At 35.5% G+C, this 18,132-nt stretch overlaps 1 protein-coding gene across 2 annotated transcripts in view; it reads left to right on the forward strand.

Moving 5' to 3' along the window:
• The window catches only part of HEATR5B (HEAT repeat containing 5B), an 87,150-nt gene extending 76,148 nt beyond the window's left edge, over positions 1-11,002 (forward strand). For both annotated transcript variants that reach the window (XM_060026819.1, XM_060026820.1), the window contains 4 exons: positions 1,229-1,453; positions 5,499-5,650; positions 6,804-7,017; positions 9,897-11,002. In XM_060026819.1, coding sequence (XP_059882802.1) covers positions 1,229-1,453; positions 5,499-5,650; positions 6,804-7,017; positions 9,897-10,201 — 896 coding nt within the window. In that variant the 3' untranslated portion in view covers positions 10,202-11,002. The remainder of the gene's footprint in view (positions 1-1,228; positions 1,454-5,498; positions 5,651-6,803; positions 7,018-9,896) is intronic.
• The last annotated feature ends 7,130 nt before the right edge of the window (positions 11,003-18,132 follow it).

Below are 18,132 nucleotides of genomic sequence, written 5' to 3' on the forward strand. Positions count from 1 at the left end.
GAAACCTATAAAAAAAGACTGAAGGGCTTCCCTGGTGGCGCAGTGGTTGAGAGTCCGCCTGCCGATGCAGGGGACACGGGTTCGTGCCCCGGTCCGGGAAGCTCCCACATGCCGCGGAGCGGCTGGGCCCGTGTGCCATGGCCGCTGAGCCTGCGCGTGCGGAACCTGTGCTCCACAACGGGAGAGGCCACAACAGTGAGAGGCCTGCGTACCGCAGAAAAAAAAAAAGACTGAAGATTTAAGAAGTCAAAAACCCAGGATACCCTTTTCAGATACATGTCAAACAAACTTCAGCAAAGAGGTAGAACCACAGTTTGAGGGAAGACATCGAATGTTAGCAGATAGACATAAAGTGGAATTACTAAACCCTTTATTTTCTGATCTGGTTGCTACTCTTGAGCAACACTGACAAACTAACAAATGTCAGAGGAGAGTGACAACCAACTTTAAGGAGCAACTAAAAAAATTGTAGCTGAAAAAGATAATAGCTGTCTGCAGACACCTAAGAACTAGTGGATGGAAAAGTAGACTTTCCCTCTGTTGTATCTAGAAGGTAGAAATGGTATCAGGATATATAAAGGTGAATTTCAGTTCAACACAAGCCTACAGTTATGAAAACAATGAATTCTCCATCATTGAAGTTGTTAGGCAGACTACAGTGGCTGCATGTCAGAGTGGTGAAGGGAGTCTTTCATTAAGTGGGTGGTTGATTTGATTATCTTAAAGTTCTTTCAGCTACAAATCCTAGGATTCTTTCGTCTCTTTTTGGCTTACCTGTATAGTCTTCTTATCTGTTTCCTGACTTGGTTACTACATTGACTGAATTAGTACTAAGGCTCACTTAGTACAATGAGATTGATTACTTGTCGTGAAATTGCTACATGATTCACCAAGTTTCTCAGGTACTTCTCAAAGTATTTGGTACGGTTTTCCTTCTGTTTTTCTACCTTCCTTCCTTATTTTCATTATGAAGGGCATGATTATTAAATAAGTGAAATACTAGAAGTAATAAAAACAAGGCAAGCTGGGAAAAGAAAGAAAATATTTCCTTTGAAATAACTTGTGACTTTTTTTTCCAAACATTGAATTATAGTAATAATAATGCAGTAAATTTTGTATAAATACAAGGAAAAGAAATAATATTAAACGATAAAAAATATAAACAATTGAAATAACTGTAATATGGGAACTATTAATTACGAGGCAATCTGATTTGTTTTTATTTCAGGTTGTATGACAGTCCTGCCCACGATTCTGTTTTTAATTGCAAGAATATTGAAAGACACAGCGATAAAGTCTGCAGATAACCAGGTTCCTCCACCAGTCAGTGCAGCTCTTCAAGGGATCAAAAGTATTGTGACACTTTCAATGGCCAAAACTGAGGACACTCAGAAACAGTGGACAGCTCTAATTCGTAGCACTCTGGCATGCATCCTAGAATATTCTCAACCAGGTAATCTAATCAGTTTAAAATTTTTTAAAGTTTATTAGGATATCTCTTCCCTAATAACTAATTGAATGAGCTCATCAGAAAACTGCTCTGTAACACTGAATCAACTCAGAGAGGTAGTTTAGTCCCATCTTTCAGATGTGAACTTTTAGTTCCCCATTCTGGATATTGACTCTGAATGCCCTTGTCTTAGCACTTATATACATTTTGGGAGGTTTCCCCAAAAAGAAAGGATGTATGCATATAAAACTCTTATACATTGTTTTGAACTCCTATATAGTTGTCCATCACTTAAATTTATCAATTATTATTCATTCCCCTAACAATGGATATTTTTGCTATTTCTCATTTTTCCCAATTATAAAAATTGTCTCAGTGAACATCCTTATAAATTCCTTATGTGCTTTGTGCTATGAGATTTTCTAGGGCATACCCCTATAAGTGGAATTGATGACACATTTTAATTTTATCAGACATTGCCAAATTGTTCTCCAAAGTAGCTGTATGAATTTGCACTTCTACTAGCAGTGCATGATCCCCACCAATATATGGTATTTCAGACTTTTAAATTTCATTATCTGATAAGTAAAATGTACTATCTTACTGTTTTAATTGGCATTTCTCATTTTCATAGTGAGTATAAGCATTTTTCATGTTTGTGTCTAATTTGGGGGGAAATGCTTATTCACATTTTTATCCATTTTTCTTCTGTGTTTGACTTTTTCTTTCATTTTATTTCTGTTGTAAATGTGAAAGGATTGAAAACAAAGAATAATAATTAAAGATTTGCCATATTGCCTATTAAAACATTTCCACAGTATCTAAAACTGTGGAGTGGGCCCAAGAACGAACAGATAGGGCAATGAAACAGAACAGATTGTTTTAAAACAGACATTCATCCACATGAGAATATAATACATGATAAGGGCACATTCATTATTCTTCAAATGGTTTGTGTCAATTAGACATTTCAGATATCAGTTCCAGTTATTCTCTCCCCTTATATCATGACTCTAAGTAAATACGAGGTAAGTTAGAATGATAATGTAAAATTTTTAAAATAGGTAAATAAAATATAGGTGACTCCTTTATGTCAGAATGACAAAGGACTATGTAAGTGTAAGTGAATGGTAAGTATCACAGAGGAAAATATCAGTGTATTGGACTATAGAATTTAACATCTACCTGTCAAAAACAACGGCATTAAAAAATGGTTGAGGGCTTCCCTGGTGGTGCAGTGGTTGAGAGTCTGCCTGCCAATGCAGGGGACACGGGTTCGTGCCCCGGTCAGGGAGGATCCCACATGCTGTGGAGCGGCTGGGCCCGTGAGCCATGGCCACTGAGCCTGTGCGTCTGGAGCCTGTGCTCCGCAACGGGAGAGGCCACAACAGTGAGAGGCCCACGTACCGCAAAAAAAAAAAAAAAGGTTGATAAATCCTAAAAATTCTTGTCAGAAGGAAAAAGATTTTTTTCCTATTTCTTTAATTTTGTATCTGTATGAGATGATGGATGTATCGCTAAACTTGTGATAACCATTTCATGATGTATGTAAGTCAAATCATTATACTGTGCACCTTAAACTTACATAGTACTGTGTGTCAATTGTATCTCAATAAAACTGGAAGAAAAAAATTTTAAAAATAAAAGATAACTGAAAAAAAGATCAAAAACTGAAAATAATATTTATGTCAGTGTTAATATCATTAATGTACAAAGAAGTCTTTTAAGAAAGAAGGAAAGAGCACGCATTATTAAAAAGGAAATCGAGATGCCCACCAAGTATATAAAAAAGTTAGCCACATTATTATATAAGCAAAAAAATACAAACAAAAACAAAGTAATATAAATTTTTACCTGTAAAACTGATTTTAAAAAATTGTATGTACAGGTGGAATTGATACCAGGAGAACATTTTCATACTTTGCTGAAGGGAATTAATACAGTTTAAACTTTCAGGGAATCAATTCTGCAAAATACACACAGAGCCTTTAAGAATTCATACTCTGACCTTATTGATCAAAAACTTGTGTTCAAGGTTATTTATCACAGTCTATTTTATAATAATGAAAATATGAAAGTGATAAATATAACTATCTGGCAGTGGGAAAAATATTAAATATATCATGGTATACTCATTTGGATTATATATCCATTATATCTATTAAAAATCATGTTTATAAATAATTATATATAAAAAAACTAACCCAGACCAGAAGAAATTAATCAAAAACCTAGAAATTAAACTATCGCTAGATGGTAGTATTACAAGTTTTATTTTCTTTCCCACACGCTTGTTATATTTTAAACAAACTATGTACTACTTATATCACCTGAAATTTTTTAGTATTAATATTTGGAAGGGAAAACTTTAACTAGTTTTATTAATGTTACTAAAACTATTTTAGCTTTATCATGAGTTAATATTTTTCTTTTTAGCATAGATTTTTAACAAACTAAAGAAACATTAAATGCCATAATTATATACGAATGTAAATGTATATATGTGTACGTTGATAGAACAAGAAAAAGTAGTTAAGAATTCATTTAAAAATATATTGTTTCAGTTTTCATGGGGGTGTCCATAATCAATAATCATGTTTTTTAAATTGTCAATTATAAGAGAAGGTTTTGATATTTTATCCAAGTTCATTCATGTTAGATAAATTTAAAGGTATATGATAAGATAATTAAATTGCCTAAGCTAACCTGTCCAGAGCTGAATTCTCAGTAGGCACAGTCAGTATGAAGTAGGGATCAAAGCCATGGGTGTATTTTATAGTATTTGTAAGCCAGGCAAGCAGAATTTCTTGCTTTACGAGAAGAGTTTTGTAATAGAGAATTTCCTTTATGGAAATCATATTTCTTATTACAAAATCTGAGACTTCCACTTTAAAAAATGTGCCAATGTATGTGTGTAACACACACACACACACCCCTCCATGGATGTAATGAATCACTCTTAAGATTGCTATAATATTTTTTTTCATTTTTAGAACCTTCAATTTTGAAATAGATTCAAACTTTTTAAAATATTACAAGCATAATATAGTGAACTTCAGCATACCCTTCTAGATTTCACCAATTGTTAACATTTGCTGCATGTTTTATTTTTTCTATAATCCACATATTATTGTTGATATTATTAATTTTGCTGAACCATTTGAGAATACATTGAAGGCATCATGACTCTTTACTCCTAAATACTTCACAGATAGCCTAAGAACAAGAACAGTCTCTTACATAACCACTGAAGAATTATCAAATTGAGGCAATTTAACATTGATACAGGGCCTCCCTGGTGGCACAGTGGTTGAGAATCCGCCTGCCAATGCAGGGGGCACGGGTTCAATCCCTGGTCCTGGAAGACCCCACATGCTGTGGAGCAACTAAGCCCATTCGCCACAACTACTGAGCCTGTGCTCTAGAGCCCGTGAGCCACAACTACTGAGCCTGCGCTCTAGAGCCTGCAAGCCACAACTACTGAAGCCCTTGTGCCTAGAGCCCGTGCTCTGCAACAAGAGAAGCTATCACAATGAGAAGCCCACGTGCAGCAACGAAGACCCAACACAGCCAAAGATAAATAAATAAATAAATTTGTATATATTAAAAAAAAAGAGAGAGAGGGTTATTGTTCAAGAATGAAAGTTTTTTGTGTGTGTGTGGTACGTGGGCCTCTCACTGTTGTGGCTTCTCCCGTTGTGGAGCACAGGCTCTGGACGCGCAGGCTCAGCGGCCATGGCTCACGGGCCCAGCCGCTCCGCGGCCTGTGGGATCTTCCCGGACCGGGACACGAACGCGTGTCCGCTGCATCGGCAGGCGGACTCTCAACCACTGCGCCACCAGGGAAGGCCTAGATTTTAAAAAAATTTTGTTTTATATTGGAGTTTAGTTGATTTACAATGTTGTGTTAGTTTCAGGTGTACAGCAAAGTGATTTAGTGATACATATACATATGTTTATTCTTTTTCAGAATTTCAAAACATTTTAGGAACAGCATATTGCTTTCATTTTTTATATGTGTCAACATTTCATTATTCATGTATTTCAGAAGATTCTATGCCTATGCCTGATGAAGTAAGCATGCTAACAGCAATTGCACTCTTCCTGTGGTCTGCTGGCAGTGAAATAATAGGAGTCCAGTCACTGCAGAATGGCTGCATGAACAGATTTAAAAACGCGTTAAATTCATGTGACCCATGGGTAAGTTGCACTTAAAACATAGTGTTAAACCTTCCACTTTATCAAGAAAGTTTCAGATTGATTCATTAAAATTTGTGATACATCAAATGAAAACTTAAGTATTTGCTATACGACTTTTCAACAGAAAACTGGAAAAGATCACTGGTTTAAGCATTAGGAGAGACATGTATATGTTTATTTATATCTACAGAAATTGCCCAGTATCTAAAATATTTGCTCAACCCTGGCCTATATTGGTAGAGACTTTATGTGCTTCTGTTTTTCACTGTTTACTTAATGACACCATTAAAGGATAAATATATATTATAACATGTTTTAATGGGCCTATTGGAAACTCTGTTTTCTAGAAAATAAGTTTTATTTTTTTACAGTGTTAGTGTCTAAACTACTGATTCTCAAACCTGCTGCACATCAGGAAAAAAAGCAATTTAGTTAACATCTACCATTATCTTCCTAAACCAGAGTCTCCAGAAGTGTGGTCCACAGATCTGTATTTTAAAAATATTCCCCAGGCATTTTTTATGTCCAGCAATGTTTGGTAGCTTTTCTTCCACCAAAGCACTGAAACAGTTTCCCCTCAATATTTTTCGTGTACATTCGTGTGTTGATGGACCTTCCTTTTTTTGTTTGTTTGTTTCTTACTAACATGAAGTCTTTCTAATCTAAAGTAGAGCCACTGAGACCTTATTTTCTAGGCCTGGAACACTTAAATTGGTTTAAGAGGTGTCTAAGTAATATATTTTTATAGCTTTGTTTGGCATCCGTCAAATATTAGCCTTCCATACTAAATATATGAGGTTAAAGTGGGAGGGAGATTTGTAGATTAAAGAAAGAATTAAAAACACAAATTAGTATTCCCGGTCTCTAATTTCTTATACACTATAGAAATACACAAATTATATTAGCAGTGGTAATTTGGGAGTTAACGTATAAGGAATGTTTATTGGATTAATTTTTTTCCGTTTTATTTAGTTAGCATGTTGGAAGTTTTATTACTCCATTTCTGTAAGTAGAAATGGCATTAATTCTTCCCACATTTCTGTTTTCATCCTGCAGTATTGCTTGTTTTCAGTATATATTAGGATGCAGTGTGATTGTAGAGCAGATAAGAACTGTCACACATGTAAATTAATAAAATGATTTTCTTGTGTAGGTTCAAGCCAAATGTTACCAGCTTCTCCTCTCAGTCTTTCAGCATTCCAATCGTGCCCTTTCAACCCCCTACATCCATTCATTAGCTCCAATAGTGGTTGAAAAGCTAAAAGCTGTTGAAAGAAACAGACCAGCCAGTAATACAGAACTTTTAGCTGTTCAAGAAGGAATCAAAGTTCTTGAAACATTGGTTGCTCTTGGGGAAGAACATAACAGTAAGTATTTTCCTCTAAAAAGCCACTAGTCTAAAATGAATATTTGTATTATATATAAATTTTCTTTGCTATTTGACACAGGCCATTGCAACAGTAAGTTTACTAAGGGTGATTACTATCTGAAAGATTAATGTTTTTGCTCGTGATGCTAACAAAATTGAGTTGATTTATGTTTATTTTTTAAGAGCAAGAGGTTAAATTACCGATGGCATTTGAACCCACAGATTGTTTTATTTTCTAGAAATGTACTCTTTAAGAACCAGGGAAAATATGGCTGCCTAATAGATTTTTTAAAATAATACATTTTGGTGTTCATAATAGAGGTATAAAAGCTTTTTAACAAATAGGACAAATAGGACCAGATTAGCATTAATGATGCCAAACATCATTATTAAAATACCTCAAAATTTGAAATTTTTAAATTGCTGTTATTTAATTTTATGAAGAACTACCACATACATCCATTTAACCAGAGACGTATGCAACTTAACACTTACTCCTCTTTATTCCCTGCTAAATCTTAATTTCATCACAATCTAAAATTTATCTTAAAAAATATGACTTAATTATTACAGAAAGACTGTACTTTTTAAACTAGTACCTTATGATTGAATGTTAAGCTGTTTCCAGTTTTTCAAGATCATAAATGAGATAAGTATTCTTTTTTCTTAAATTAAATTTAAGAATAAATTTATTTTTATAAATTTATATAAATTTAAAATAAATTTATTTTATTTTATTTATTTTTGGCTGTGTTGGGTCTTCGTTGCTGAGCACGGGCTTTCTCTAGTTGTGGCTAGCAGGGGCTGCTCTTCATTGCGATGTGTGGGCTTCTTATTGTGGTGGTTTCTGTTGTTGCAGAGCACGAGCTCTAGGCATGCGGGCTTCAGTAGTTGTGGCACCGCAGGCTCAGTAGTTGTGGCTCACGGGCTTAGTTGCTCAGCGGCATGTGGGATCTTCCCGGACCAGGGATCGAACCCATGTCCCCTGCATTGGAAGGCAGATTCTTAACCACTGCGCCACCAGGGAAGTCTGAGATGAGTATTCTTGTACAGGTATCTTTGCACACATTTTTAAATTATTTCTATCAGGTAAATTTTTTTAAGTGAAATTACTGGGCCAAAAGGAATGCACATTCTAAAGCTTTTAATATATATTGCTAGATTACTCTCCAGATAAAAATTACATCAGTTTTTTCTATCATAAAATTTTTCCTCTTCTCTTGAAAGAATTTCACACAAAATTGGAAAGGTAGTAGAGATCTTTTAAAAGCTATTGCTGATAGCTTACCTATAAAATAATAATCCAGAACTATTACAGTGGAAGAGAAGAATACAGAAGTGATTATGAAAAAAAAACATTGCTCTGACTTGACGAGTAACTGGTTAGGGGGACAAGAGAAAGAGAGAGCCAAATATTACTGTGTTACCTGGAAGAAGCATGGAAGCAACGTTAAAACTGGAAAGGTCAGGAAGAAGAGCTGTTTGGGAGGAGTTGATAAGTTTAGTTGAAACTAGATATTAACAGATTATTGGGTAGAAATGTTATGACTGACATCATGGCCTGTGTTTGGTAACTCAACATAATTTTATCTTTATTTTTATTTTACTCACTTAAACTCCATAAACATGGGGACTAAATCTTATTCATTTTGTAATCTTAACACTGAGCTTATTGACTTTTGCATAGTCAGTATTTAAATATGTTTGAGTTGAGTTGACTCTTGGGATCAGTTCCTGAACAAGTGCCCTAATTTAGGTAGGGAAGAGTCTTATACTTTTTCAAATAATTCTCTGTTGTTTGAATTCTTTTAACAGCAGAATATATTTACATATTATTCATGAAATTAAATATAGTTTGATAGTTAATTAGACTTCAACAAGGTTCATTAAATGAATAACTCTTTAATTTTCCATTTAAGAGTCAATTAATTTAAGGTATGAAATAACCAAAGCAGTGTAGCTTCAGTTCTCCAACCAATTTCTAGTATTTATTAGTGAATTACATCAACAATAAGCACCATCACAATTTCTTCATTTTTTAAGGGACTGCTTCACTCAGATAACAGATGTTTTGTACTATAGCAAGACTTCTAAGTGGTAGAATAAGCAATTGTCATTTTTTAAAAATTAAAACTAAATCTGAGTCTAAGTGCCATGCAAAAACCGAAGGGAGGGCTTCCCTGGTGGCGCAGTGGTTGGGAGTCCGCCTGCTGATGCAGGGGACTCGTGCCCCGGTCCGGGAGGATCCCACGTGCCGCGGAGCGGCTGGGCCCGTGAGCCATGGCCGCTGAGCCTGCGCGTCCAGAGCCTGTGCTCCGCAAAGGGAGAGGCCGTGGCAGTGAGGGGCCCGCGTACCGCAAAAAAACAAAACAAAACAAAACAAAAACCGAAGGGAGATGGTTGCCATCACATTAACGTATACATTCACTCAGTCCTTTGATGGTATCCTCCTAATGAATGCTTCAGGTTTCTGTTCCCTATTCCCTCTATTCTCCAACCTCCCTATTCTGGAATACCCTTAAAATTTTCATAATTTTATTCTCAAAATACATTTTACCAGATGACAATTATAAAGTGTTCATTCCTTTTTAACCTTTTAGCCAGTATTTTTTTAATAAAACAAATTAATATAAATGCAAAATATATAATCTTAACAGGAAATCAAACCTGATTTCCTCCCTTAACATGGCTTGGACAGTTAGTAAGTATTCAGTATTAATTATGAATAATTACTGAGGTCTAAAATTAGATCATGCACGTTTACTTCGATTTTATTATAATTCAGACTACTGTAGTAATTGCCTAGTTTTTAAATAAAGGTTTATTGTAATTTTCAGACTTGTGATCATCTTCAGACTTTATCTTTGTTATTTGCAGGAGTCCAGTTACTTGCTCTTTTAGTTCCCACTTTGATCTCTTACCTGCTGGATGAAAATTCTTTTGCCTCAGCAAGCACAGCTTCCAAAGATCTTCATGAGTTTGCACTCCAGAATTTAATGCATATTGGACCTCTGTATCCACATGCTTTCAAGACAGTAATGGGAGCGGCTCCTGAGCTGAAAGTACGTTTGGAAACTGCTGTTCGAGCAAGCCAAGCCAGCAAAGCTAAAGCAGCCGCCAGGCAGCCGGCCCCAGCCGTGCATTCTGCACCAACAATTAAGCTAAAAACAAGTTTCTTTTAATGTGCTATTCCACTCGTTTTTGTTTATTTTGTCAATTAGCACCTAATTATTGATAGCCACTGTATCATTCCAGTCTATAGGTTCTACTTTATTTGTATATAGGAATTATATGCTTCCAAGTAGGGTAAGTGAAATAATGCTCACACTGGTTTCTGATTTTGAAGGAATGATTTTTTTTTATTATGTGGTGAATGTGCTTTCATTTTTTTCCTAATAATGTTTCTCTTTTATTAATTTATTCTTTAAACACTGAGCCATAGTCTTTTAAATTAAATGCAAAAAAATTGTATCATGTAGTTGAGCAGCCTATTGATATTGTCAGGGGGAAAAATAGGTCATATTCTGCATCTGTTATAAAAAAAATTAATTGAAAAGCAAGCTGAATTTAAATTTTGAAGTAACCAAAATAATGTGAAGTGTTGGTTTTGCGGTGTATCTATTAAGAATAAAGTTAACATTTTCATAGCATTTCTCAGAAAGTCCTTACCTTTCAGACAGATCTTTTTACCTTCATATTAGATTACTAAATTATACTTGTGTATATTTTAGTTAACTAAATTAAAACTCATTTAAACATTCATTAAAATGTTTCAAATGTGGAATAATGTTCTGGGTTTTTTTAATGGCTAAAATTTGGCCTCACTTACGCTTTGTAATTACAGAGACTTGAGTCTGGCTCTGATGGTTAGTTTCATTCATCAAACATTTATTGAGTTCCTACTGTGTATAAGGCATCAAGCTAAGTGCTGCAGGGCATACAAAAATGAATATTATAGTTATGCCAGACTCTCATGCAATGGGAATTTTACCACGTCAAATAAATAATTGATGACATGAATGTTTGCCACAGTGTTTAGCACACTTTAAACACCTGGTTTTACCACACAGTGTAATATAGACTGAACCTTTCTGAACATTCCAAAGGAATACCTATTCATCATCTGCTACCTCCTACTTATTCTCTCTCATACCCTCACTGATTGGCATCTAATACAGCCTTGCCTTCCTCATTTAGTCTTTAGATCTCAGATAGGTGCGTTCTCACCTATTTTCTTACTGACTTCTATTTCTGCAGGGTTTTTTTGTATTTTACACCTGCTTTTCCAAAGTTATTCTCCTTGTTTTTAGACTTTTTTTGGTAACACTTATCGAGATACAATTCACACACCATACAATTTGCCCATTTTAAATGTATAATTCAGTCGTTTTTAGTATGTTCACAATGTACTATAACCATCACCACAGTCAGCTGTGACCATTTTCGTTACCCCAAAAAGAAATCTGGTACTCTTTAGCTGTCGCCCCACAAGCTCTCTGCTTCCCCCCAGCCTTACACTATTGCTGATCTGCTTTCTGTCTCTATCAATTCTCTTATTATGAACATTTCATATAAATGAAATCATACACTATGTGGTCCTTTGTGACTGGCTTCTTAACATTTTTAAGGTTTATCCATGTGGTAGCATACATCAGTACTGCATCCCTTTTAATGGCTGAATACTATTCCATTCTATTTATATTATATTTTGTTTATCCATTAGTTGATGGGCGTTTGGGTTGTTTTCACTTTTTGCCTATTACAAATAATGCTGCTGTAAACAGTTGTGTACAAATGTTTGCATTACCCTGTATTTTCATTTAGCTTGAGTGTATACCTAGGAGTGGAATTGCTGGCTCAGTGGGAACTCTGTGTTCAGCTTTTTAAGGAACTGCCAGACTGTTTTCCAATCTCCTTGTTTCTTGCACTGCACACATAACTGCTTTTCACTTATCTATTTATAAAGTATGTTTGTTTCTGCCTTGGCTATTTTCTGCTGTTCTTCGAACCGAGGCTTTTCCCATCATTTCCTACTTCAGGATAGTCTACATCATGCAGTAGCAATGGTTCTCTCTCTCTCTCTCTCTCTCTCTCTTTGCCTTCTCTCCCTCTGTCTCTTTCTCCCTTTCCTGTCACCAGTACATCTTTATACTTTCTCTAGACTCTTCTGAGCCATTGACAACTTCTAGTTTTCTATAATCATATCTATAAAAGGAATATCTGTTTGAAGAATTATATTTATTAATTTGTTTCACTGCTCAACTTATTTCTTTTTTTTTAAGATGTTTGGGGTAGGAGTTTATTAATTAATTTTTATTTATTTTTGCTGTGTTGCATCTTTTGTTTCTGTGTGAGGGCTTTCTCTAGTTGTGGCAAGTGGGGGCCACTCTTCATCGCGGTGCGCGGACCTCTCACTATTGCGGCCTCTCTTGTTGCGGAGCACAGGCTCCGGGCGTGCAGGCTCAGCGGCCATGGCTCACGGGCCTAGCCGCTCCGCAGCATGTGGGATCTTCCCGGACCAGGACACGAACCCGTGTCCCCTGCATCGGCAGGCGGACTCTCAACCACTGCGCCACCAGGGAAGCCCTAAAATCATCTTTATATATTCAAATCTGATACCTTGCTGAAAACTCTTCAGTTGCCTTACCATAAAGACCAATTCTGTAAAGTACCCTCAAGCCCCTGCATAATCTGGCCCCTGCCTACTTCATCTCATTTTATTTCATCTGATCCTATAACCATACGCAGTATACCTACATGTCAAATGAAGATACCTTGGTACTTCCACGTAGGGACATTGTAAGGCTCAAGTTAATGCATATAAAATGCATTGTTTTTATTGAGTAAATGCTTAATAAGTACCAGCTGTAAAAAATAGCAATAGCAATTATTACTTCCTTTGTGTCAGCTGTATTGGACTTCTTTCAGCATGTCAAATGCACTACAATATTTTTTCATTAGGTGTTTGAATTTTGCTAAAAAGCTCCATTTCACCTTATTCTAGCTCATTTATACTCATCGTTCATGTTTTAATCTGGTTACATTCTCATAAAAATGTTGCAGCATTAATTTGATTATTGCCATATACTAAACACTGTATTATTTAAATTATCTTTTTCTCCTGTAATGAAAATGTGTGTATTGGCTCTTTAAGCTTGAATACAATCAGCTCATGGGTTGTAATGTTATACATTTTGAGTTCGTGTGAAAGTGTATATGAGCTGGTTCAAACCACTCCTCTTGTTACTTCATGTCCTGCAGCTGGGGGGAAATCTGGGCCAGGAGATAACATAGATAATGGTAGGATTTTCCATCACAGAGGACAACTGGAAGTGCTAAAATTAACACATATTGAACAACAGTAGCATATTGAGGGCCTGCAGAGTAGAGGGAGAGATGCATCACACGCAAAATAAGTTAAATCTTTTAAAAAAAAACTTAAGGACACATGGTCTTCAAAAATTAAAACACAAATGTACTGAACCTCTTTAACCTCATTCATTTTTCTTATTTTTCTAGCACGATGCTCAGATTTGTCCCCTACATCATGTTTATAAGAAAATAACATATCACATTTAAATTCTTTTGAGAACTGACTTAATGTATGTTAAAGGACTGGACTATCAGATGGGAGTTTGGGGTGGGAGGTGCTGTCCTGAGCAATTCAAGCCTAAACGAAGATAGGGTGTTTCTGCTGAGAAAAGTCTCCACCTGGGAAACGAGTGGTCCCTGTTGCATAGTTGGCAGGAATAGCCAGCTTATAAAAATGTCCTTCTCTCCCCACCCCCCCCCCACAGTTATTTTTATGTAATGAAGATTACATTAGTTGTCTGAAATTCAATTCCTGCCTTAGAAATAGGGGCACCATAGTTATTTTTAAAAAAAAAAAGAAAGAAAAGAAAAATCTGTTGAGTAGAACTTTCATTGGCTGGAAAATTTAAAGAGAGAAGGGTAGAGAAGCAAGGGATGGAGTTGATGGGGAGAAAGGTTAGGAATGTGTTTTTAAGAATAGTTTATCTTTGCTTATAGAAATAGAATCTTCAGTTGATCACCATCAATATTCCAAGAGAAGTCTTACTACAGCTTCAGAGCTATATTATCATTTTATTGCCTCCCTGTGTTAGATATTTAGATTTCTTAAAGCAATCCTGAGTTTAGATTTTAAGTATTTATTTCTCTAAATATCAGTCACTACAAATTTAAAACCAATGTTAATTTCAAAATGAAATTTTGTTAATTTATTAAAATAAATTAAAAAATTTAATTTTGAAGTTGAAATTAGGTAACTACTTTCAACCAAAAAAATAATAGTAATAATAATTATAGTAAACAATAGAAGCTATTTCCCCACCCTATCAGAAGACTGTGATGTAGATTTAACTTCTGGACTCCAAGAAAAATTTCAGATAATAGAATTCCTTGTTTCCCAACTTGTGATTGGCTGTTTCCCCAGCCCTGTCTTTACCAGACTTCAAATCTGGGGAGTAAAGTTTGGAGACTCAGGAAAGGTGGAAGCAGGGGCTGGCCCCATGAATTAGGCAGAAAGAAGAGGTGAGAGAAATTAGGGAGCAGGCAGATGGTAGAAGAGACATATACAGTGGGCTATTGCATGTTCCTCTGCCCCAAAGTTCTCTTCAGCCTAGCAGAGCCCTCTCTACAGTCAAGTGGTCTACTCTTCTTTTTTTCTGGCCAGAATTTGCAAAGAGCTATCAAGTTCAGTTTGAAGGCTTTTCTTTAAGCCTTAAATAGAGATCCAAGTAACCGGTCATTTTGGATAGTTTTTTTTTTTTTTAATAGCCACTCATTTCAATAAAAAAATTTTTTAAGCAGATGAATTGTCATTTTGGGGAACCATAATCCCCACCCCATAAAGCACACACATATAAATCAAAAAATAGCAAACACTCCAATTACCTAAATAACCTTTTAGCGTTTCACAATTTCTCTCTTTAAACTGGTTATACTAATATATAAATCAACATTTCAGCAGCTGCTCTCTGTGCTTGGAAAGGAAATCCTACTTTTTGTGTCACAGGCTTTATTAATCACAGAATGAAGTAATCAGAAAACCAGCAGCAACACCCTGAGGTCTGAAGACTTCATGGTTGAACACAGATGTTACTTTTTTTAAAAGATTATTTTAACTCTGCTGAATTAAAGCTCTGAATAGGGGATGAGAAAAGAAAAAACAATTATTGAGCCCCCAGTAGTCATGATTTTCAGTTAGTCTGTGAACTTGTAATACAGTAAAAACTATCATATTCAGTATATATTATATTGTCAGGCACTATGCTAAGGGATTTACATTTCTTCTCTCATTTAATCTTCACAATAACTTTGTGAGGTAAATACTATTCTCATATTAAAAATGAGAGAACTACCGCTAAAAAAAGTTAAACCATTTGTCCAAGATTTCCAGGATTTGAAAGTTGTAAAGTGAGGAAAAACATTTAGATTTAACTCATTACAAATAGCATGTCCTTTCTAGTTATTAATGTTTTCAGGATATTTTTTTGAAATTCAAAAACATTTTTGCTGTTGTATCTGAAAATGCACATCCAGAGAGGACTCCAAGAGGTTTGCCATATTCAGTTTCATGTTCTGGGTGGTAGTTGCATGCAATTGTTCAGTTTGTGAAAGTTCCCTGAGATGTTCACTTAGCACTTTGGAGGTTTTCTGTACCTGTGTTATATGCAATAAAACATTTACTTAAAAAAAGTAATTCCTGCTGAACACAGAAAATGTGACAGACAGGCACAGAGAAAACAAATCACTGGTAAGCTCACTACTCAAAAATTAACATTTTCAGGAGCTGATTCAGTATAGGAAGAAGTGATGAGATTCATGGTCCTTATTTTCTTAAAGCAGTTTAGAGCAAAAGAAATCTACGAGAAGTTCTTTTAAAAGTAATGATGTTTTGGGGCTTCCCTGGTGGCGCAGTGGTTGAGTCCGCCTGCCGATGCAGGGGACACGGGTTCGTGCCCTGGTCCGTGAAGATCCCACATGCCACGGAGCGGCTGGGCCCATGAGCCATGGCCGCTGGGCCTGAGCGTCCGGAGCCTGTGCTCTGCAACGGGAGAGGCCACAACAGTGAGAGGCCCGCATACCACACACACACAAAAAAAAGTAATGATGTTTTTTGTTAAGTTACAAAAGAAATATTACCAGATGTGGAAATTTTGGGGGGGAAAAAAGTAAATTTCTTAGAATTCCACCTTAATATAACCACTCTTAATATTTTGGTGTACTGAGTGAAGGTTTTGTAACATGATTTTATGTGTAGATAAGTCCTTGAAAGGCAAAAAGGTATTATAATAAGGTCAAACTATGAATTAAAGCAGTGCTGTTGTATATATGTGATAGTCCAAGTTATCTCTATATTTATTTATTTATTACCTTTTGACCCCACTCATCCATTTCTCCTACCTCCCACCACTGACAACCACGAATCTGTTCTTTTTATCTATGAGATTGGTTTTTTAGGGTTTTTTGGTGTGTGTGTGTGTGTGTGTGTGTGTGTGTGTGTGTGTGTGTTTAAATATATATATAAGAGAGATCACATGCTATTTGTCTTTCTCTGACTTATTTCACTTAGCATTGTGCCCTTTAGGTCTATCCATGTTGTTGCAAATGGCAAGATTTCATTCTTTTTTATGGCTGAATAATACTCCATTGTATATATATACACTGCATATTCTTTATCCATTCATCCTTTGATGGACACTTAGGTTGTTTCCATGTCTTGGCTATTATAGATAATGCTGCAATGAACATGGGAATGCAGATATATCTTTGAGATAGTGATTTCGTTTCTTTCAGATATATACCCAGAAGTGGAATTGCTGGATCATATAGTAGTTTTATTTTTAATGTTTTGAGGAAACTCCATATTGTTTTCCATAGTGGCTGTAACAATTTATATTCCCACCAATAGTTCCCTTTTCTTCACATCCTTCCCAACACTTGTTATTTCTTGTCTTTTTGATTATAGCCATTCTAACAGGTGTGAGGTGATATCTCATCTTAGTTTTTATTTGCATTTCCCTGATGAGTAATGATGTTGAACATCTTTTCCTGTGTCTGTTTTGGCCATCTGCATGTCTTCTTTGGGAAAATGTCTATTCACATCTTCTGCCCATTTAAAAATCTGATTGTTTTTTACTGTTGAGTTGTATAAGTTCTTTATATATTTTGGATATTAAACCCTTATCAGATATATGATTTGCAAGTATTTCTCCCCTTTAGTAGGTTGCCTTTTTATTTTGTTGATGGTTTCCTTTGCTGTGCAGCTTTTTAGTTTGATATAGTCCCTCTTGTTGATTTTGCTTTACTTGCTTTTACTTTTGGTGTCAGATTAAAAAATCATCACCAAGACCTATGTCAAGGAGTTTACCAGTCAGACAGAAAAAAACAGATATCATATGATATCGCTTATATGTGGAATCTAAAAAAAAATGTTACAAATGAGCCTATTTACAAAACAGAAATAGAGTCACAGATGTAGAAAACAAACTTACGGTTACTAGGGGGCAAAAGTGGGGGGGAGATAAATTGGGAGATTGGGATTGACATATACACACTACCATATATAAAATAGATAACTAATAAGGACCTGCTGTATAGCACAGGGAACTCTTCTCGATACACGGTAGTATATGCATATGTATATGTGTAAGTGATTCACTTTGCTGTACAGCAGAAACTAACACAACACTGTAAATCAACAATAGTCCAATAAAAATTAATTTAAAAAAAGGAGCTTACCACTTATGTTTCTTCTAGTTTTATGGTTTCAGGCCTCCTGTTCAAGTCTAACCCTTCTTGAGTTAATTTTTGTGTATGGTATAAGTTAGTGGTCCAGTTTCATTCTTTTGCATGTGGCTGTCCAGTTTTCCCACCACTATTTATCAAAGAGACAATCTTTCCCCATTATATATTCTTGGCTCCTTTGTTATAGTTAATTGACCATGTATGTGTGGGTTTATTTCTGGGCTCTCTACTTTGTTTTATTGATCTATGTCTGTATTTATGCCAATACCATACTGTTTTAATTACTATAGTTTTGTAATAGAGTTTGAAATCAGGGAGTGTAATGCTTCCAGCTTTGTTCTTC

This window comes from Delphinus delphis, chromosome 12 (assembly GCF_949987515.2).
Source record: "Delphinus delphis chromosome 12, mDelDel1.2, whole genome shotgun sequence".
NCBI lineage: Eukaryota > Metazoa > Chordata > Mammalia > Artiodactyla > Delphinidae > Delphinus > Delphinus delphis.